The sequence below is a fragment of the Salvia hispanica genome, chromosome 6 (genome assembly GCF_029641045.1).
Source record: "Salvia hispanica isolate PSC_SH4W2 chromosome 6, Shi_PSC_v1, whole genome shotgun sequence".
NCBI lineage: Eukaryota > Viridiplantae > Streptophyta > Magnoliopsida > Lamiales > Lamiaceae > Salvia > Salvia hispanica.
The window spans coordinates 35102760-35125665 of record NC_142697.1 but is presented as its reverse complement, the minus strand read 5'-3'; the positions used below and the strand labels follow the sequence as shown (position 1 = coordinate 35125665).

At 34.8% G+C, this 22906-nt stretch overlaps 1 protein-coding gene across 1 annotated transcript; it reads right to left on the bottom strand.

Annotated features, from left to right (window-relative positions):
• Positions 1 to 4160, bottom strand: LOC148923703 (uncharacterized). Its single transcript, XM_089061588.1, has 4 exons — positions 4155 to 4160; positions 2414 to 2554; positions 1385 to 1835; positions 1 to 683 (listed from the first exon to the last, which is right to left on the bottom strand). Exons 1-4 carry the CDS (start codon positions 4158 to 4160, stop codon positions 1 to 3), a joined length of 1281 nt encoding a protein of 426 aa, XP_088917714.1.
• Positions 4161 to 22906: the final 18746 nt, after the last annotated feature.

Here is a 22906-nt window from a genome sequence, read left to right as displayed (position 1 = left end):
TCATTGCCTCTTCGAAGGACTGCAGAATCTCTTCTTCTTCATAAATTGCAGCTTCGAATGCCCTAGCCATTTCGGTGAGGTGGACCTGAGTAAGATTTGCCACAGAGTATTTAGATTTTCGCTCCTTCCAGTCTGGTGAGTATCTTCGAGGAGGAATGCCTCTTGTACTTCTGTTAGGCAATCTGCCGTCCCTGTCTCTTGTTCAGTAGGTGGCTCATCTGTATCTGAATTGCTTTTGGTTTCCCTGTCACTGTTAGTGGTTTCAGGTAAGGTACCAATATTGGGATCATAAGTATTTACCTCAGGATTCAAGGACTGGTCAGATAGCTTGGCAGTGCTCTGAAGTGGCATGTGTTGTTCTTGGGAATCTGACTGCCCGGTGTTACTGCTAACTTCCTCTGTTGGACCGACTTCTGTGACAGGATTTGGCTCTGGTAGGCTAGGTTGGTTGTTTTCCCTTTGAATATCCTCCCCCTGAATGGTTTCTCCCCACAAAGGTAGCCAATTTAGTGCGTCACTGTTTGGGCTTCCTGTCTCACTCTCCCCCTGACCGCTAGATTGGCTATAGAAGTATTCATTCTCAACAAAGTCACAATTCATAGTAACATACATGCGATCTGTCGACGGATCATAACATATATACCCTTTTTGATTTTTCCCATAACCCAAAAAGACACATTTGACTGCACATGGTGAGAATTTATCACGGTCATGTTTGGGTATGTGAGCAAAAACTGTGCACCCAAAAATTTTGGGTTCAAGGGCGAGAGATGATGGATCGAGTTTTGGTAAGAGAAGACTTCTAAGGGGGTTTTAAAGTTTAGGATTCATGTGGGAAGACGATTGAGGAGGAAAACAGCTGTTGCGATGACTTCCGGCCAAAAGGATTTAGGGACACTAGACTCTATAAGGAGTGCACGGGTGATCTCAAGGATGTATCGATTTTTTCGCTCGGCTACCCCATTCTGTTCGGGCGTATAAGCACACGAAGTTTGGTGGACAAGGCCCTTTTCAGTGAAGAAAGATGTCATCCTAGAGTTCACGTATTCTCTCCCATTATCGGATTTAAGGATTTGAATTTTTGAGTTATACTGGGTTTGGACAAGATGATAGAACTCAGTAAATTTCTCAAAAACCTCTGATTTTGTTTCCGAAAAATAAATCCAAGACATACGTGAAAAATTATCAATAAATAACAAAAAATATCTAAAGCCTTGTCCTCCAGTAACTGGGGCAGGACCCCACACATCAGAGTGAATCAACGCAAACAGTGATTTTTCTCTAGTATTGTTTAATTTGAAAGAATGTCTGTGACTTTTTGCCAAAACACAGGTTTCACATTTCAAAACATGTGTAGAAGAAACTAACTCGGGAAAGAGTAGACGAAGATATCCTATAGATGGATGTCCTAACCGGCGATGTAAGAGCCAAATCTCTCTGTCAGTCAGTCCGTGAGTCAGCATCGCAGTACTCTGTTGGGCTATCTCATCCACGTAGTACAGTCCATGTCGCTCAGTGCCACGCCCAACTATCGTCCCTGTCTTGATATCCTGTAACATACAAAAACGGGTTTGCATTAGCAATTTGCAGTTGAGATCTCTTGTTACATGACTAACAGAAAAAAGTTTGTGGGACAATGACGGAACATAAAGGCAGTTCGAGAGGTGAAGGGTTGGTGAGATAGTGATCGTGCCCACCCCTTTCACTTGTGCTAACTCCCCACTGGCAGTTTGAACAGAAGTTTTTGTGGACTGGGAGATATCAAGGAAATCGGATGCATCGAAGGACACGGTATCGGTTGCCCCACAGTCAAAAATCCAGTGGTAGTTTAGGTCCTATGTGGGAGGATGATGAGTACGCAAGAGGCTGGAAAGAATTTATACACGGATGGATGGCTAAAATTCAAAAATATGGGATGTAATTTTTGAATTTTCGAAAGATGGAGGGATTTTTTCAGAAATTTTGACCATTTGGGGGCTTTTTTGATATTTTTTGGACAGTTGAGGTATTTTTTGATAATTTTGGATTGATTGAGGATGTATAGTGGAAGAAGGTTGGAGGTGGGGTATATTTTGGGAATGTCTGAGAGTTTGGGGACAGACCATTTTGCAAAGTGAGAGATGAGTGGGGTATTTTTTTAGAGAGGCTTGGACTTGGGGGTGCATTTGGCAATTTTTGATGAGGGTTATCCCACTCAACCGTAGCTTCTGCCCCCATCAAAACAACTTCTGCCTCAACCACAACTTCTTCAAATTCGTGATTTCCGACGGGAAGCTGGAGACCGGTTCTGACGGAGTGGGAGATCGGCTTCTTCTTGGGGCAGCCGGCCTTCCTCCACGCGGCGCCTTGTCTTCGTCGCCGACGCTGTACAGCCTCGCCGCACAGCCTCCGCCGCCGACCCTTGGCTTTCTACCTGCATAGCCTCCACCGCCGACGCTGCTTTAGCCTGCGATGGGTGTTGCTGCCGTCTGGTGCTACTGCTTCCGCCGTTGCTGTTGTCTGTGACGGGTGGCGCTGCAGACTGGTCGCCTACTACAGCAGCCACCCGTTCACCCTTGTTTTTGACAAACACGGATTTTGCATGTTTTTAAGGGCTAGATTTGACTCGTTTTAAATGTCAATCATGCAAATTATGTTCTTAAATTGCATATGTTATACATTTGGTATTTTTGATGTGTTTGTTGATAAATGATAGAAAAAGATAGAAAAAAATGTGCAAAAAGGCCAAGGTGCAGCAGCCTCTGTTCGAGCCCATTCTGCCATCAGATTTGGAGTGCAGTGATTTATGCATATCATTCTCTTCCTCTTCGAAAGAGCTTCGCGTGGATATCTCGCACGTCTTAATCAGAGTTCTGTGGAGAAAGTTATGTCTATTCTACGAACGTTGCGCAATGCAGTCAAAGCTGGCGGGAATTTAGGCGGAAATTCACGGAAGAAAATAAATTATTATATTGGGAAGCCAAATCTCTCCCATATCTTGAAGGCCACGAAAATTAACCTTTTTCCAGCCTATAAATACCTCTAAACCTAATTTTAATCTTCATCTCAGAGCCTCAAATCCTTCTCTGTCTCTACACCTTCTTCCATCTCATATTCCACACATATATTCCTCCACCTTCCATTGGAGCGGAGCTCTGCAGATCCAGGCAAGAGAAGACTGAAGATTGAAGATTCAACCTTGGGTTTTATCTATTTCTTTCATGTCTCGTACTTTATTTGTAGTTTTACTTGTCTATGAGTAGAACAACTTTTGTGGATTATTTTGGTGAAGATATTAAATTGATTTTCCTTGTTAGCTCTTGCAGTTATTTGATTTATCCTTGTGCCTTCTATATTCAATTGATTAGCTACCTCTTGAATACATGTTAGAGTTTATTAGAGTACTCGGGAGACAAAATAGTTGACTTGGAAAAAGGATAATTCGCACTTTAATTCAATAGAACTCGGGAGAGTTGAGGTTTCACGTAAGGTCATTGGTCTTAACGACCTTTTAGGAGTTAGGTCTAAGAATTAGAAGGGGACTTCAATTATTACACCTAATCTACGGATTTCTCACCTCGGGAGGGGGTTTAATCTAGTTAAGTGACCGACTTAATAACTCTAGAGACCGTAACTCAAGGAGGTCGATTGTGTTTTGGATCCTAAAATTCTACATCATTAGCCTGCTTTGTATCATATGTTTTTATGCTTTCTTTTATTTGTTTATTTATTTTATGTCTAGTTTATAAAATCAAACCAAAAACTATGTGTCTCTAAATAGTATGTGATGCTTAGTATATGGTAGTCAGTTGCAATCTTATTCCCTGTGTTCGATATCCCGGTACTGACCTTTAGCTATACTAGATCTACCCTGTATGCTTGCAGGTATTTTTAGTGCTAATAAATAGTGCACCAGTTTTCTCCGGCGTTGGTGTCTGGTGCTGCAATAGCCAGTGGCGTTAAACCATTGTATACCCATGTTTGCATTCAACGAGGTTTGAGGCAGTAATCCTTCGGTTGTTCGCCGTTGTCTTTGCTTCAACAATGCGTTTGGACCCTACGCCGAGGTTTTTTGGTTGGTAGGAATTTTGGGTTTGGTTTTTGTTGGCTTTATACAAATCAATTAGATTTGAGATTGTCTCGATCAATAGTTCGAGATTTTGTATTTGGCTTACCTCCATTGGAGGTTTTTTATTCGTTTCCTGCTCTGATACCATCTTAAAGATGGTAATCGAGAGAGATATAGAAAGATTGGATAGACATATTGATGTAGAAAGCAAAGAGATTGTATTTCTTGATGAGAATGATATGCTCATCTCCCTAGTATTTATAGGGAGATTTGAGTCTCGTTGAATACACCAATAAATGAGTATTGGAAACACACTACAACTAGGAACTCTACACATAATAAATGTGGGCGGCCATTTATTCTTCTTCCTTTTTCCAACAGTGGGTATACCTGCTACCCGCAAAATTCTAAAACACACTACCCGATCCCGCCCTATTTCCCATCATCATCGAGTAGCGGGTACCCAATACCCGGCGGGTAGCGGGTCGAGATGGGAATTACCCATTACCCGCTACCCATTTTGCCACCCCTAATTATCTATAAATGTGGCAACACATTAATTAGGTACTCCACAAAGCAATTAAAGTAAGTTCACAGTGTAAATTAATAAAGTACTGTTATATATATTGAATGTTAAAAGAAAAAATAAAAAACATTTATAAAAAGTGAAAATAGTAGCACTACGTACATAAAGAGATATAGTGCAAAAAATGATCCAAATTCATTTAATTTCATTACAAATTTTAAAACTTTATGCACGCGTGATAACCGGCATACAGATTGTGAGTTGTGACATCACATAAAAAATAAAGGGAAAGATGATGTGACAAAAGTGGTCTAGTTAGAGAGATGTGAAGAGGAGCATTGAAATTTCAATCCAACACCACCAAGGAAGACTTATATCAACGCAATATTTTATTCATTTTATGTCACAAGCCTACCGACAACATGTATAAATATCTACTGAGTTTACGATTTACATCCATGTGCAAGACTTTCCAGTCAATGCGGGTCTTCCTTCTATCAGATTAAATCAGGGGTAAGGAAAACTACAGTAATATCGGTTTTATACAATGTTTTAAAAATTGAATTGACCGGCGACTTATGGTCATTACTGGTTCACTGGTTCAACCGGTTCACTGTTCGAACCATTGATTGAACCCAATGGCGGATCCAGAAATTAATAATCGTGAGGTCGAAATAAATGAAATAACTAATATCTATGTTCTGTTGTAATAGAGTCATATTCTTTCGACGCGAATATTAAAAAAAAATGACTTTGTTATAGTAGAACATTCTAAAACGAAAAATATTTCAACTATTTGAAACGTTAGGAAATATATATTTAAATAATTATTTTAAATAAAAAATTATTAAAATTTAAATAGCACTGTGTTATGTACAGTGTTATGCTGTACATGATAATTGGATTCAACTGAGTATTCAAAATCTGAAAACAATTAAATATAATTTTATTATTAAATTTGTCATATGATAGTTTGGATATATTTAATAAAATCACCAAAAGTCAAAATATATTCAACTAAGATAAGCAAAGTAATGAAATCAATAAACAGTATATTAATTATTATGTTTATTTAAAATATGATAAAAATGAATTTACGGATTAGAGAAAAGAATAATACTTATTGATTAGTACTCTCTTACTACAAAGTTGAAAAAAGAAAATGATAAAAATTTCCTTATAGAAAAAGTAAAAATATCATATTAATGTTGAAACTTATGCTACAGTTTTCGTATTCAATGTTATGAAGAATTAATTTAACATTGGAACTTATATTAAAATACAAGGTAAAAATGAATTGGGATTTAACTAATTTGTAATGAAGAAGACCCAATTAATATAAAACTAATATAGGAAACAAAACCCCTTCTTCTCTAAGCCGCCAGAACTGATATTGACGACGGGGCGGAGATGTAGAGACTGTGGGGTCGGCGGCTGATTGAATGTGTTTTCAGGCTATTCACCGGAGCTGGCGGTGGGGTCGGCCGACCCCACCTAGATCCGCCACTGGTTGAACCGGAATAATAATAAACACGTATATTATATATTATTATATACATATAATAACATATGTGAATAAAAATAAAAAATAGCCTTATAAAAATATTAAATGAAATATTTGGGGACTGCAATCAAGATTTTTCCACGCACTACCATGCCATGCTTGTCACTTTGTCAGCTTGCATTAAAACTTGAGAGTTCAAAAACCAAAATACATGAGACCAATAGCTACACAAGTCTTGCAACAAGTCTTTAACAAAATATATGAGTTTATCAAAATACCAAACTACTGACTCAAAACAAAATACTTATCATCTCAATCACTTTCATTTCCAGCATTAAGATTAAGGCAACTAATGTCACAAAAACAATCGTTGAGGCTACTAGTATATCCATTATCAAAAAGTTTAATGATTTAGTATAAGAATATTTAGTGTTTATATTTTCCCAAGATGGCCTTGTGGTGGAGTGGTTTAACTTCTACTAATTAGAGTGGAGGTCATGAGTTCAACTCATTTCAACAACAAAAAATTTTGGAAAAAAAACAAAAAATCGATTTCCGATTCGATGTCGGACCGGTCCGACCGGCCGGTTCAGGCGGTTCTTAACGGTTCAACAGCACACTGGTTTAAATAGGTGAACCGGACCGGCCTACCTACCGGCTCGCGGTCGGACTGGTCGAACCGGCCGGTCCGGTCCAGTTTTTAAAACATGGGTTTTATCATATTGGAAAATATCAAATTTTTGGTATACCTTGATTTTTGATGCGGTATAATATCTTACAGAAATCTTTCTGTAAGGTGACAATATAAATTTTCATATACCGCGATATATCTGAAATTCACTATATACCCTACTCACGGTACATACCAAAAGTATGTTACCATATACATGGTACATACCCAATTTGCGATATACATCGTAAAAAATAAATATACTTATATTTAAAATATATTTAAGATTCTATCCGTCCAAAAATAAATATACCTACCGGCTCGCGGTCGGACTGGTCGAACCGGCCGGTCCGGTCCAGTTTTTAAAACATGGGTTTTATCATATTGGAAAATATCAAATTTTTGGTATACCTTGATTTTTGATGCGGTATAATATCTTACAGAAATCTTTCTGTAAGGTGACAATATAAATTTTCATATACCGCGATATATCTGAAATTCACTATATACCCTACTTACGGTACATACCAAAAGTATGTTACCATATACATGGTACATACCCAATTTGCGATATACATCGTAAAAAATAAATATACTTATATTTAAAATATATTTAAGATTCTCTCCGTCCAAAAATTTGAGAATTGATACGGGAGATAAAATTATTTCCATTTTAGAAATCGTTTCATTTTTAATGGACAATAAAAAAAGGAAAACGTTTCATTTTTAATGATACAGATGGAGTACGATTGACTCATGCTAAATTTGCAATCAATATGTCACCCACAAGTATATGGGGTATGTAGCACGTGGCAAGTTGAAATTGTCGATCCTCGAAGACTAAATGCCGGCTTGAGTACTACGATCCAAATTTGAACACTATCTAGACTAATAAAAGGGGTTTTTAGTTTTTCTTAAACTACGAGCTAAGAACAAAGAACAAGTAAGCAAATAAGAGCAAATTAGGAAAATAAAGCAAATAAAAGGTAGTTTTCACACAAATTGGGAAGATAGGGATATGGATCTGTCGGTATGGATCACAGGTGTCACCTAGGGATCATGCTCATCTATTGAGTCTCATGTGTGGCTAGGAAAGTCGGGTTGATTGGTTAGACCCCCTCGCGAGTGCATCTAACGTATTGATCGGCCTCTAATGTAGGAGTCTTCTCCCTACACTTCAAGACCGACTCCTAAGACCTACGGACCCAAGCCCTCTCTCTAGCTATGCATCTCTCGATAACATAAAACGCACGGAGTTGTTGATTATTTAACAATCTAATCAAGCATTTCTCAATGACAATAATTAGAACAAGAAATATCCAATTGGTAGCTAAGCAATTAGATAATGAAAAAACTCAATAACCAACAAAACCATCAAAAAAGAGATAGATAAACACAAATCAAGGTTTAACCCATGGATTCCATACAAAGTTCACCAATATCCCTAATAAAGACTTAGTTACTCATAGTGGAAGCTAAAACAAAAGAAAATACAAGAACAACAAAGGAAAACATGATCGGAATGAAAAATAGAACTCCCTAAGGTGGACTTGATGTTGGGGAGAGTCTTCTTCTTCAATCTCTTGAAGATGGAAGCCTCCTTGCCTTCAATCCTCTTGAATATCTCGATTCCTCTCTCAATTTTCCAGTGGGGGAAGTTAGGGTTTGAAAATGAGTGAGAACCCTTTTATACTCGGAGTGAAAATCAGGATTAAGTGAGCAATTATTCAAAACACCCTGCCGGGTGATCTGTAAGTGACGAAACACCCGACTCCCTGAAGCTCGACTTCTTCTTCAAAACACCCGATCGGGTTTTCCGGAAAATGGGAATCACCCGGTCGGGTTTTTCTTCTGGAGCCCGCATAGTTTCTGCAAAACACCCGACCGGGTTTTCCGGGAAATAGGAAACACCCGGTCGGGTTTTCTCTCTGGAATCCTCGTCAAAATTCAGCTTCGGCTCGTTTCAACCTGATTTCATCACAAAACTACGACAAACCCATTAACTCGCCTAATTAGTGTATATGTGGTGAAAAACCTATATTAAACACCTTAAATCATCAAAAGCACTCTCTAATCACCCATAAAACAAGCCTAAACTATGAGTTTGTCAACTCCCCAAACTTAAACACTTGTTTGTCCCTGAATAAGAAGAAGAAAATAAGAAAACTAACTCATGTTAGGATGTTGGAGTGTCATCATTGCCTCAGTAGAAATAAAGTAATCAACAAGTATCAATGGCCTCGTAGACAAGTATAACATTATAAAGTATTGCTTCAAGCTACTATCATGTAATCAACCTTGCCAATTTGCCCTCACAAGGAGAAAATGCAATGTGCATTTTAGAAATTTCATTCACTCTCAAAGTATATAGGCTCATGACATAACTTTCAAATCATCAAGTCATGCATAGTTTACCATAGGCTTGCTCGAAATCTACACTATCCTCTACTACGGTGTGACTAAAGATCTAAGGTCCGAAAGGTCTTCTCTATAGGTTGTAATGTAGGCTCTTTGGATAGGTGAGGTAATTTTTGGCTAAAGTGACTTTAATCCCCAAGATACGACATATTCAACTTCACCAACTTTCTTCCCCAATTTTAGCTAGTTCTAGGCTTTGTCTAGACTCTTCTCACCTATCAACATTCCACTTTTGTCTTTTTCAACATTCAAGGCACCATTTTCACCAAAAACCAATTATTCACCATTTTTCACTTTCATTTTTCTTTTCTTGGATAAGGCTCCAAACCACGATGGTATCTCCCCGGTGAAGTTGTTAGCTTCGACATTTATCACTTGTAAACGTCGCAACTTAGAGAGCTCAGATGGTAAGACGCCCGTTAAACTGTTGGAGCTGATGTCTAAAACTCGGAGAAAGGATAAGTTTCCAAGATGTGGAGGGATGGCACCTTGGAGGTCGAAATTGGAAAGGTCTATGACAGTAACTCTTTTGTGTTTGATACCACAAGAGACACCAATCCATCCACAAATGGGAGTGTGAATTGACCAATTTTTATGGAAGATGGCATTAGGATTGGAAACAATGGAGTTTTTTAAAGCAGTGAGAGCGTCTTGATCCGTGGTTAGATTGAAAAATGGTGTGGAAGAGGTGAGGGAAAAGAAGTTTGATATCAACACCAAAACGCTAAGATAAAACAAGCAAATCTCCATAGGTGGTTGCATGTGATAGTTCTTTTTTGTGTTAAATTTGTGGGTATGTAGATGAGTACATATAGAAGGAAATAGGTTGTATTTTTCAAAATATTTAAGATCATTGTAGCTAGTATTTGAATGAGAATAATTTTAATTGTGCATGATGGGTCCTCTCTCTTTATGTAATTTAAACCATGGAAGATGCCAAAAAATGTTGTTAGGGACTTAACTGCAATGTTTTATTTCTAAACATCAATTCAATAAAGGGTTAGATATTGTCAAAAAAAAATGGTAGGGATCTAACGTATGATTAGTCTTGGTATATAAGTTTTAGCATTCCCCCTTTTAAGAAATTAATTTCGGGCAATCTAAAGCCAATTTATTTTCAGACAATCTAAGGACAGATTAATCTTGGGAAATCGAATATCAATATACATTGATATGAAAAGCAATTATTTTAATTCCGGCCTTTTCTGAAATTCAGTAGGAGATGTGATACGGATATATCTATAGAATATTTCTCATATCTCTATTGTTATTTTATCATATCTTTTTCATATCATTATTATCTTATTCACCAAGTTAGGTTATTCATAGTAGTATTATAAATAAGACTCCATATCATTATTATCTTATTCACCAAGTTAGGTTATTCATAGTTATAAATAAGACCTATTGTTATTCTCATTAATCAATCAAGAAATACAATTACCTTTATCTTATTTTTATCGCTTATTTCAGTTCGGTATTGATCTTGGTTTGATCGAAAGACAAAGCTCTCGCGACTACCTCGTCTACCTTTTATCCCTCCGACGATCGCCTCCGCGATGCCAGAATCTTGTTAAGAGAAATCATCTCTTAACAATTGTTGCACAAAGCTTGGATAATATATCCAAATTGAAAAAAAAAAAAAAAAAAAAAAAAACTACCGCCAAATTGGTTTGCAGGAATCAATTAGAAAGTTATGCTTACACTTAATCATAAAAATCATGAGATTAATACAGATTTCCTTAACATTGTAGTTCATATATATATCTTGTTAATTAGCTGTGAATTAATATAGATTTCTTTAACATTTTATCAAGAATTTCAAATGGTCATTGGTCATGGACGTTATTTATACTTTTGTTAGTTATAAGTATATTATTTGTGTAATTAATCTTATGACGATGAATGGTAGTTTAGTTAATAAGATGATTCTCCTTTAACCAATAGATTAGGTGATGAGAAACTCCAAAATTAGCCCAAGACTTGTTCTTGTAAAAGTAACACAATTAAAACTACAAGCATTACTGTAACATCCCAAAATATGCTTAAATAAAATTTATTATTTCAATAAAGAAATATCTAGATTATGACCAATAGATACATATTTTGAATTAAAACTGATCATTATTGATGGAGATTGAGCTTTATTTTAAAAATAGGAAGTCTTTGGTATTAAGAGTTGAAATTAGTGTATGGAATATTGTGAAGAGAGAACTAAAATGATTTTTGATGATGTAAATTAATTAGAAACAATACTCCTAAATTGTTGATTTTAATACATACGTCTTGTATACTCCACAAAAGTGCCGATTAGTTTTAGTGGAGTTAAGGAATTGTTTAGTTCTCAACTTATTCTTCAAATAGAAAAAATGGTCTAGAAGGTGGATAATATTCTAGTACTATTATGAAAACAAATTGAATGACACGTCAATTAAAATGGAATTATCTACAGGAAAATATATAACCATGTGTAGTAATATATAACTAGACACTTGTCTTTAATATATAACTAGACACTTGTCTTTATACTAACCACATAATTAAATAAAGAATTGTTGTACATCCAATCTGGTGCTGCCATGTGGCACAAAACATGCAATATTTTAAACACAAAAATGCAATCTAGTTGTACATGCATTTTCGCAGATTGCATTTTTGTTGTATGTAAATTGCATTTTATAGTGTTGAGTTTTGCATTTTCACATAAATTGCATTTTTTATTGTTAAGTTTTGCATTTTCACATATAAAAATGCAATCCGTCTATATATAAAATGCAATTTAAATAGTCAATATCTAAAATGCAAAACTTAACAATAAAAAATGCAATCTGCATATAACAAAAATGCAATCTGCCGAAATTCATTTATAGCTTCTACAAATGCGTATTGCATTTTTCTGTGTACAATATTGCATTTTTCGTGGCATGTGGCAGCACGTGGTTGGATGTACGTTGTAACTTTAAAATTAGTTGTTATACTAGTACACCCCTATATATATATATATATATATATATATATATAGGGGTGCATTATAATGATAACCCCAATTTATGTGATAACCCTATAACTAAATCTCCACTACACATTTTTAAAATATGTGGTCTAGATTTAATCTAACAAAACTATCATTTTATCAAATAAAACTATCATTTTCGGACATATTAAGGGCAAAATTGTCATTTTGTTTTAAAATTTGGTGGGAAAGAAGGAAACTTGACTCAAACCCTGCATCAATTTCTCACACAATCAAACCCTCTGAATCATGTTTCAAAGCCTTCGAATCGAAGGAAAAATCATCCGATTCTGGAAAATGTCGAAGGAAAACGATCAAGCATCATCGAAGAAAGGTTGGATGAAGTTTATTACTTATTTCACTTTTGATTTTGCTCGATTTATCATTTTGCTGGAGATTTTCTCGATTTTTTTAGATTCTGTAGTTTTTTAGTGTAGATATTTCTTATATTTATACAATATCATTCATGCATAACAATATTGAGAACAATCTATATATTTAGATTTACATTTTGCTGTGTGTGCTACTGGTGTGTGTTTTTCTGTGTTTGTGTGTGTGTTTTGCTTTGTTTATGTGTGTTTTGCTGTGTGTGTGTGTTGCTATGTGTTTGGATAAGCTGTTTAAATGTGAAATTGTGTTTTTGCTTGATAAAATGATACTTTGGGTGCATAAAATGATAGTTTCTGAAAATGATAAAATGATACTTTGTGAATAGTGTTTTGTTCTACTTAAGTGACAAGTTATGCCCTCTCTGCTTTTTTGAACTCATTGAAATTTAGAAAATGATAGTTTCAGAAGATAAAATGATAATTGCCATTGATAAAATGATAGTTTCAGAAGATAAAATGATAATTTCATGGGATAAAATGATAGTTTCAGATTATAAAATGATAGTTGATAAAATGATAATTGCCCTTGATAAAATGATAGTTTCATGGGATAAAATGATAGTTTCAGATTATAAAATCATAGTTGATAAAATGATAATTGCCCTTAATAAAATGATAGTTTCAGGAGATAAAATGATAGTTTCAGGAGATAAAATGTTAGTTTCATGGGATAAAATGATAGTTTCATATTATAAAATGATAGTTGATAAAATGATAATTGCCCTTGATAAAATGATAGTTTCATGGGATAAAATGATAGTTTCAGAAGATAAAATGATAGTTTCATGGGATAAAATGATACTTTATGTTTGTGTGTGTGTGTGTCCTGAGGCTACTGCTGCTGTGTTTGTGTGTGTTGTTGTGTGTGTCTCTGTGTTTTTGTGTGTGTGTGTGTTGCTATGTGTTTGGATGATCTGTTTAAATGTAGAAATTGTGCTTTTGCTTGATAAAATGATACTTTGGATGCATAAAATGATAGTTTCTGAAAATGATAAAATGATAATTTGTGAATAGTGTTTTGTTCTACTTAAGTGACAAGTTATGCCCTCTCTGCTTTTTTGAACTCATTGAAATTTAGAAAATGATAGTTTCAGAAGATAAAATGATAATTGCTCTTGATAAAATGATAGTTTCAGAAGATAAAATGATAATTGCTCTTGATAAAATGATAGTTTCATGGGATAAAATGATAGTTTCATGGGATAAAATGATACTTTGACTTTATATAATTACATAAACTGTTTAACACACTGAAATCATTTGTTTATTAGGTAAGAACATTGATGATGTTGAAGCCAAGCGTAGATGGTGAAGTGCGTAGATGGTGAAGCCAAGCGCGAGCATGATAGGATCTCTAACTGAAACTCAGCGCTTGTTTTAATTACCATACTTCAGCATAGATTTTGTTGGTAGACATTTACTTATGTAGGCTTTAAACATTATTTTGCCATTGTTTGTGGTTCAATTTGAACTAGATTAGACTTTTCATTTGTAGGTCTGTTCAATGTGAAGAGAACTCTTCTGTATTGTTCAATTGAAATTATTTTGGAAGCCCTCTTCAAAGATAGTTTGTCATAGAAGTTTCCTTGTAGATGTAAACCGTTGTAGAAACTTTGTTCCAAGGTTGCTCATTTTATCAGCTAAAACGTATCATGTTATCAGCCAAAAGTATCATTTTATTAGTAAGAAGTATCATTTTATCAAGTACTATGACTATCATTTTATCAGCTATGACTATCATTTTATCAGCCAAAAGTATCATTTTATCACCTAGGACTATCATTTTATCAGCTATGACACGTCTGAAAAGTATCATTTTATCAGTCAAAAGTATCATTTTATCAGCTATGACTATCATTTTATCAGCCAAAAGTATCATTTTATCAGCTATGACTATCATTTTATCAGCCAAAAGTATCATTTTATCAGCAAAAAGTATCATTTTATCAGCTATGGCTATCATTTTATCACCTAGGACTATCATTTTATCAGCTATGACACGTCTGAAAAGTATCATTTTATCAGCTATGACTATCATTTTATCAGCCCAAAGTATCATTTTATCGCAGTATCATTTTATCCGACTAATATTAATCTAAAATCAAATTCAATACATGAATATGAACACAATCAATAATGATTGTTATCTTCGTTATTTTCTACAGATTCCATCGAAGCAAATTTTCACAGCAATTGAAGAGGTAATCAATGAAAATAAGAACACAAAATTCAAAACATCTTCCCGATCACAATTATGCGAGAAATATGGAAACAAAATCTGGAGACTACGGAATAATGAACAAATCGAAGAAAATCTGGAGATGTTGAAATAAAATAGGCGAGAAATATGGAAGATGAAGATGAGAGAATCGATCTGTTAATTGTGAAGATGAAGATGAAGATGAAGGTGAGAGAATTGAGTTCAAACAGAATGAAAGCGTGAATCGCGTGTTTAGAGTAAAATTCAAAAATTAAATGAGGAAATTACACTTTTATCCCTCTGCGCCTTTTTTATGAAGTAAATCTAAGTTTGAATCTCAACCACAAGATTATCAAATATGTGTGGTCCAGATTTAGTTATAGAGTTATTATGTGATTATGTGATTTGAGGATTATGATATGATCACATCTATATATATATATCTATATATATATATATATATATATATATATATATATATATATATATATATACACGTTTCCATCACTAAAAGGGGGAAGGAGAAGAATCGGCCTCCATATCTCACACACGGGCAAGTAGGCTCCTTAATTCCAAGGTTAAGGCCGTTTTCCGATTAAGCGAGCAACGTATCACGAATATGGTGCTAAATCAAGGCACAAATCCTTTACCGGGGAAGAAGAAACCGGCCATAGCTGCTTCAATTCTCAAGCTTATCTTACTGCATTTCTTTCAACATTTTAGTGAATCGAAATTGTAATTGACGGAATAATGCAGAGTTGAGGTAGACCTTTGATCCTAGTCTATTTATATGACCCAAAATTGATTTAATATTGAGTTTGGAAATCCGAAAGTTTCATGCATCTCATGTTTGAATGAGTGGTGATTAAATTCTTAAAATTGTTGTAGGATATATGATCATAATATGTAATTGTCATGTTTTCATAACTATTTTATTCAAGTTGATGAAATTATACAATTATATCTATGGGGTACGGATTGATAATATTAGCCTTAAAAATAAGCTGTTATTATATTATTAAATGGCTGAAGTAGCTACAGATATATATTCTAGGATGTGAATAGACATAAATTTCTTATTATGATTTGATTACATATAAAGGTTGATATAAATTATGGGGAATTGATATGAGACCAGTGAAATTGTATTTGTTTGAATAATCGTGATATCAAATGGTGACATCACTTATTCGGTGGATTTCTTTATCGAGTAAGAGGTGTTACAAGTTTTGGTATCAGAGCCTAGATTTAGGCGTTCCTAAATTCAAGATGAGGTCGATATGTGATTAATAACATATTACATAATATGTTAGATTATTTCCTATATCGATGAAGTGATGCATATTCTAATGTATACCTATTTTAACTATGTTAAGAGATTTTACATATAGTGAAGACAATGAGTTATCAAAGTACGAGATATATCTTCTTATATGTGACTGATGTAGTGATTTTGCAGATTCGGTGAATCCATATAATTCAAGTTTCAGTAGCATTCTCTTATCCGAATAATCTATGTGATTTTTATGTTATGTGCTCTTATGTGTGATAGATGTGATTATGTGTTTAGAATATGCTTAATAAATTATATATTGTATTATACGATTTGAGTGAACATAATGGGGCCATAATTGCTTGAATTTCATTCTAGTGATAATAATATGAAAGTGGATATGTTGTGAACTGGAGTAGGGTACTATGCATTGATACTTTATATTCTTATGTAAGTTAATTATAATGGTTATATGCTTATTGATATACTTAACTATGATTAATAATATAACCGAGTATGGGTGCTATGCGTTAAATATGAAATTGGAAAATCAGATATGACTTTCTAGTCATAGCACATTTTTTTTGGTTGATATATGATTATTATGTTAAGACAAATTATGGTTTAAGTTTTACGAAATTATAAATGATTTAAAGCTATATGAAGTTTTATGAAATAATTATATGAGATGTTGTATCTAAGAATACGTGGATGGATTAATGCAATGTGATAGTATTATGTGAATATATGTGTTAATGAGTGAGATGATGAAGTCCCGTGATTATATATGACTTATGTGACTATCAAATTCATCCATATTATTTAATATGGAATTGGAATCTAGAACTTGAACGAATGCAATATAATTAGTTGGGGATTAACCAGTCAGTAGGTTAATTGAATTTATGTTAATAGTTAAATGGCATGAAATAAGGTATTAAAAGATCTAATGGCATGAAATAAGGTATTAAAAGATCGAAGTTTGTACTATGTGCTAATAATTGAGGAGTAGTAATTAAGATACTCTCCATCATGTGAACTCGTTGCTGTTATTGCCTCTCCGGCACGACGTTGCTACGCCGCTGACCTCCTCCGTCCGATGTGACCTATCTCCATCTTCCTTCTCTTCCAATCTCCATGAAAGTGGGATTTAAAGCATAAAGTTCAACATGCTCAATCCCAAAGCTTGTGAAATTAAGGTGACTATTGATTCTAACTCACTTATGCTATCCTCTGTTATTGAATTCAGAATCAACGTGGTTGAATCTCAACTCTTGTGAAAGAAATGAATAGGACTGAGTACTTACCTACTCTTGCTTTGGTGAGTTTGTTCTAGTTACTTGGTTTGGGCAATAATTTAGTCTCTAACCTGTAAATTGAATTTGAATTGCAAATAAAAGTCGAATTTGAGATGAAATAGAGAACTGAGTTTGGGGTATTTAATTGTGTTTGGAATTATGCTGATTGATAGGTGTAAATATGATTTTGTTTAGAACTTACGAAAGAAAGAAAGAAGAATTTGAAGCTTATGTTATGGGCTGTAAAGAACTATGGAGAAGATGATTATTGATCTAATGTTTTGGAAGAGTGTCCGTGAGTTAGGAAGAGAAAGAAAGGGGAAATATGTCTTGCTTGATCAATAATATAGTACACAAATATATTGTTGAGCATGAAGTGTTAGAGGGAATTACTCAAAATATGAAATACTTGTACTTTATATCGTCCTGCCGGGCTGTACCGGTTAGTTTCGGTCACCCCAAATTGATAAAATCCTATTATAAAATTTTCTTTAGACATTATCATCACTTACGAAGGCCCCTTCAGAATTTCAACTCATTTCCTTAACGTTTGCTATTATAAAAAAATTCTTGGAAAACAGTCGCCAGAATCTGTCACAAGATGGCAAGCTGTAATAAAACGTTTATCACTCCCTAATCCCTTGGAGTTTTGGGATTTGCCTTTTTGTAAATTAAACTATACATCAAGAGTTTCTTGTGGTATAGGGCTCGACTCCTATGTTGCTCCGAGCAAAAACAGATTATTATTTAAAGATAGTGTAATGCAGTGAATTTTGAAAGCTCCAAAAATTGAAAGAAGAAATAAAATTATTTTTGCTAATTAAAGGTTATTCTTTTCTTTTTTTTTTTTTTTTTTTGGTTGGAAATCTTCTTTTGCGGGGGGCTAATTACATATATTTGTGAGGCAAACGTAGTTGTTCTAAAGAATTTTAGTTATCATAATACCTAGTCTTGTTGATAAAAATTGATGTGGAATATGCGTGTGATGATATAAAGGTGAACAAACTACAAATATTAGTTGAAGAAAGGAAAGTGGTGCATGGCTGAAAGGAATAGTGAATCAAGACTTTTGAACATTATGAGGTATAGGGTATCATGCGTTCAAACTCTTTTTCATTTTACTTAAGTTAATGGTATGCATAGGTCAACGAATTTTTTTTATAATATGCCACTGATGTAATTACTTGCAAATAATCTGATTGAATATGAATATGGTGTAATAAACATGAAAATGGGTATTCAGAGATTACGTTGCTAAGTTATATATTGTTATTGGTTGATAAGTGTGATACAAATTGAGATTGATATGCTAAGGCAGTTTTATGGTTTGAGTACTATGATGAACTTTGGGGGCACAATTGTTATGGATCACAGAATGAGGTAATTATTGACAAACATGAATTGTGATATCTGATATTGGTGTGATTGGAGGAATGCTATCTGACATGGTGTGATGGAAGGAAATGATATTGATATATGGTGTGATTGAAGAAATGCTATCTGACATGGTGTGATGGAAGGATACGATAGTAATGTATGGTGTGACTGGAAGAAATATTACGGGATATGATGTGATGGGAGGAAATGTTATACGACATACATATAATGGTGTGATTGGAGAAAATGGTGTATGATGCATGGTGTGAGTGGAGGATTCGATCAGGCCTTACGCTGGGGTATTTTGCTAAGTCCAAGTGCTCGTGTCAGTTGCTTAGCACACTTGGTGCATATATGTGCAATTATGTAATAATGTTTGTGAAAACATATGAGAATAAACACATGATAATGCATGATTTAGTATATGTGATCATACATGTGTTATGGTAGAATATTGTGTGAAATTTCGGTTATAATTCTGATATACCTTGAAATCTGGAATATGAGAGCGAGTTTTGCTTGAGTTTTAATACGTAAAAGTTTGGGTATGATGGGAGGATTCGATCTGTCCTTGCTGGTGCATTTGCTTAGCTAGTATATCTGCGCTTATCGCTAGGCACAGTGAAGGGATAATTATCTGTTATTTATTGCACCTTGCTAAATTTTGACATGTGATGAATTACTGTCTCATTATAAAATGCTCCAAGGTGCTCCGAATCTTTGAGAATAGTTATATGTTTGTTTTGACTTTGGAAATCTAATATCAAGTCTGAACATCTGAAATATGCAAGTTTTGCTCTGATGGTTGAATTGATAATGCTACTAAATTATGTCCAATAGGTGATAACATCATGCTTATGTGATCTTGATAAAACAATATATGATTGTGGGTTAATGTGACATTATTGACGTAATTAATATAGTACATATGTTATTGAATGTGATGTTAAATATGAGATTTGATGCGGAATATGTTGCTGTTCACTGACTTAGTTAAATTTCGAGGACGAAATTTTTATTAAGGGGGGTAGAATTGTAACATCCCAAAATATGCTTAAATAAAATTTATTATTTCAATAAAGAAATATCTAGATTATGACCAATAGATACATATTTTGAATTAAAACTGATCATTATTAATGGAGATTGAGCTTTATTTTAAAAATAGGAAGTCTTTGGTATTAAGAGTTGAAATTAGTGTATGGAATATTGTGAAGAGAGAACTAAAATGATTTTTGATGATGTAAATTAATTAGAAACAATACTCCTAAATTGTTGATTTTAATACATACGTCTTGTATACTCCACAAAAGTGCCGATTAGTTTTAGTGGAGTTAAGGAATTGTTTAGTTCTCAACTTATTCTTCAAATAGAAAAAATGGTCTAGAAGGTGGATAATATTCTAGTACTATTATGAAAACAAATTGAATGACACGTCAATTAAAATGGAATTATCTACAGGAAAATATATAACCATGTGTAGTAATATATAACTAGACACTTGTCTTTATACTAACCACATAATTAAATAAAGAATTGTTGCCACATATATATATATATATACACGTTTCCATCACTAAAAGGGGGAAGGAGAAGAATCGGCCTCCATATCTCACACACGGGCAAGTAGGCTCCTTAATTCCAAGGTTAAGGCCGTTTTCCGATTAAGCGAGCAACGTATCACGAATATGGTGCTAAATCAAGGCACAAATCCTTTACCGGGGAAGAAGAAACCGGCCATAGCTGCTTCAATTCTCAAGCTTATCTTACTGCATTTCTTTCAACATTTTGGTGAATCGAAATTGTAATTGACGGAATAATGCAGAGTTGAGGTAGACCTTTGATCCTAGTCTATTTATATGACCCAAAATTGATTTAATATTGAGTTTGGAAATCCGAAAGTTTCATGCATCTCATGTTTGAATGAATGGTGATTAAATTCTTAAAATTGTTGTAGGATATATGATCATAATATGTAATTGTCATGTTTTCATAACTATTTTATTCAAGTTGATGAAATTATACAATTATATCTATGGGGTACGGATTGATAATATTAGCCTTAAGAATAAGCTGTTATTATATTATTAAATGGTTGAAGTAGCTACAGATATATATTCTAGGATGTGAATAGACATAAATTTCTTATTATGATTTGATTACATATAAAGGTTGATATAAATTATGGGGAATTGATATGAGACCAGTTAAATTGTATTTGTTTGAATAATCGTGATATCAAATGGTGACATCACTTATTCGGTGGATTTCTTTATCGAGTAAGAGGTGTTACAATTACAACAACAACATAAACAACATTACAACAAACATTAAACAAGCATTACACTAAAAGGATAGGTGTTCCATCCCACAAAAAGATAGAACAAAAATAGAATGGACGAGGGGATCGGAATGGAAGAAATTGAGGAGTGAACAAATGATCTCTTGAAGACCGAAGGACCTCCACCAAAAAGATGATGGCAACCCTTGGCAACTTTCATCCAAGTAACCATTTATATCGACTCACTCGCTAGCTACACGACACTAGGGTATACTTTCGTTCGAGCTCCGCCACTAAAGGTATACTCTTTCGAGCTCCGCCCCTAGGGTATACTCTCACTCAAGCTCCGCCACTAGCTATATGGTGCTAGTTGTGAATTTACCAAGTGGCTAACCCTGGGCCAACCACCAAGTAATCATAGCCCGGCCATGAATTTTTCCAAACATTCATCTCACCCAACATGGGGAGGGACTCTCACAAAGGAGACACTCTTTTTCTAAACTCAATCTAATTTCTAATCTATTACAAAAGATACAAAAGGCTCTATTTATAGATGTGGGAGATTGGAAGATGAAAAGTCACTCAACTAGGGTTAGAATATGAAAAGGCACTTAAAATAATTCAAAATCCCGCCTTTTGAATTCTTCTCGGACACAAATCGCCCGGTCGGTTGTTTTCATGCAACAAAACACCCACCCGCGTGAACTTTCTGGAGTCTCCTTTGCTTGACTGCGTGACTTTCGTAAAACGACCATAACGTCTTCATCCAAGCTCCGATTGAGTCGTGTAAGATACCCACGCGAAGCTATTTCGATGAGGAAGACAATGGTGGTCTTTGAAGAGCATTTTGACATCATAAAGATAGGCGAATCGTTGCTTAAATCTGACCCCAGTTGCGGCTTGGCTCATTATCACCCCTTCACCTCACTTTCCTTGGTTTAGCTCTACCCGGATTCGCATCATCCTTTCCTTCTTTTTGAAAGGATTTGTCCCCAAATCCGGTTCTTCAATTCTTCTTTAGGGCTATTACAACAAATACAACAAAACAACAAACTTTACAAGAACAAGAACTTGGCTCCGATACCAAATGATGAGAGACTCCAAAATTAGCCAAAGACTTGTTCTTGTAAAAGCAACACAACTAAAACTACAAGCATTACAACAACAACATAAACAACATTACAACAAACATTAAACAAGCATTACACTAAAAGGATAGGCGTTCCATCCCACAAAAAGATAGAACAAAAATAGAATGGACGAGGGGGATCGAAATGGAAGAAATTGAGGAGTGAACAAATGACCTCTTGAAGACCGAAGGACCTCCACCAAAAAGATGATGGCAACCCTTGGCAACTTTCATCCAAGTAACCATTTATATCGACTCACTCGCTAGCTACACGACACTAGGGTATACTTTCGTTCGAGCTCCGCCACTAGAGGTATACTCTTTCGAGCTCGGCCCCTAGGGTATACTCTCTCTCAAGCTCCGCCACTAGCTACATGGTGCTAGTTGTGAATTTACCAAGTGGCTAACCCCAGGCCAACCACCAAGTAACCATAGCCTGGCCATGGATTTTTCCAAACATTCTTCTCACCCAACATGGGGAGGGACTCTCACAAAGGAGACACTCTTTTTCTAAACTCAATCTAATTTCTAATCTATTACAAAAAATACAAAAGGTAAATAGATGTGGGAGATTGGAAGATGAAAAGTCACTCAAACTAGGGTTAGAATATGAAAAGGCACTTAAAATAATTCAAAATCCCGCCTTTTGAATTCTTCTCGGACACAAATCGCCCGGTCGGGTGTTTTCATGCAACGAAACACCCGTCCGCGTGAACTTTCTGGAGCCTCCTTTGCTTGACTGCGCGACTTTCGTAAAACGACCATAACTTCTTCATCCAA

Coding starts and splice junctions, on each gene's coding strand:
- LOC148923703 (XM_089061588.1), bottom strand. Junction 1,836..2,413: donor CGGCGGTGGAGGCTATGCAG/GTAGAAAGCCAA, acceptor CCTCCCACATAG/GACCTAAACTACCACTGGAT. Junction 684..1,384: donor TCCATCTATAGGATATCTTC/GTCTACTCTTTC, acceptor CACCATGTGCAG/TCAAATGTGTCTTTTTGGGT.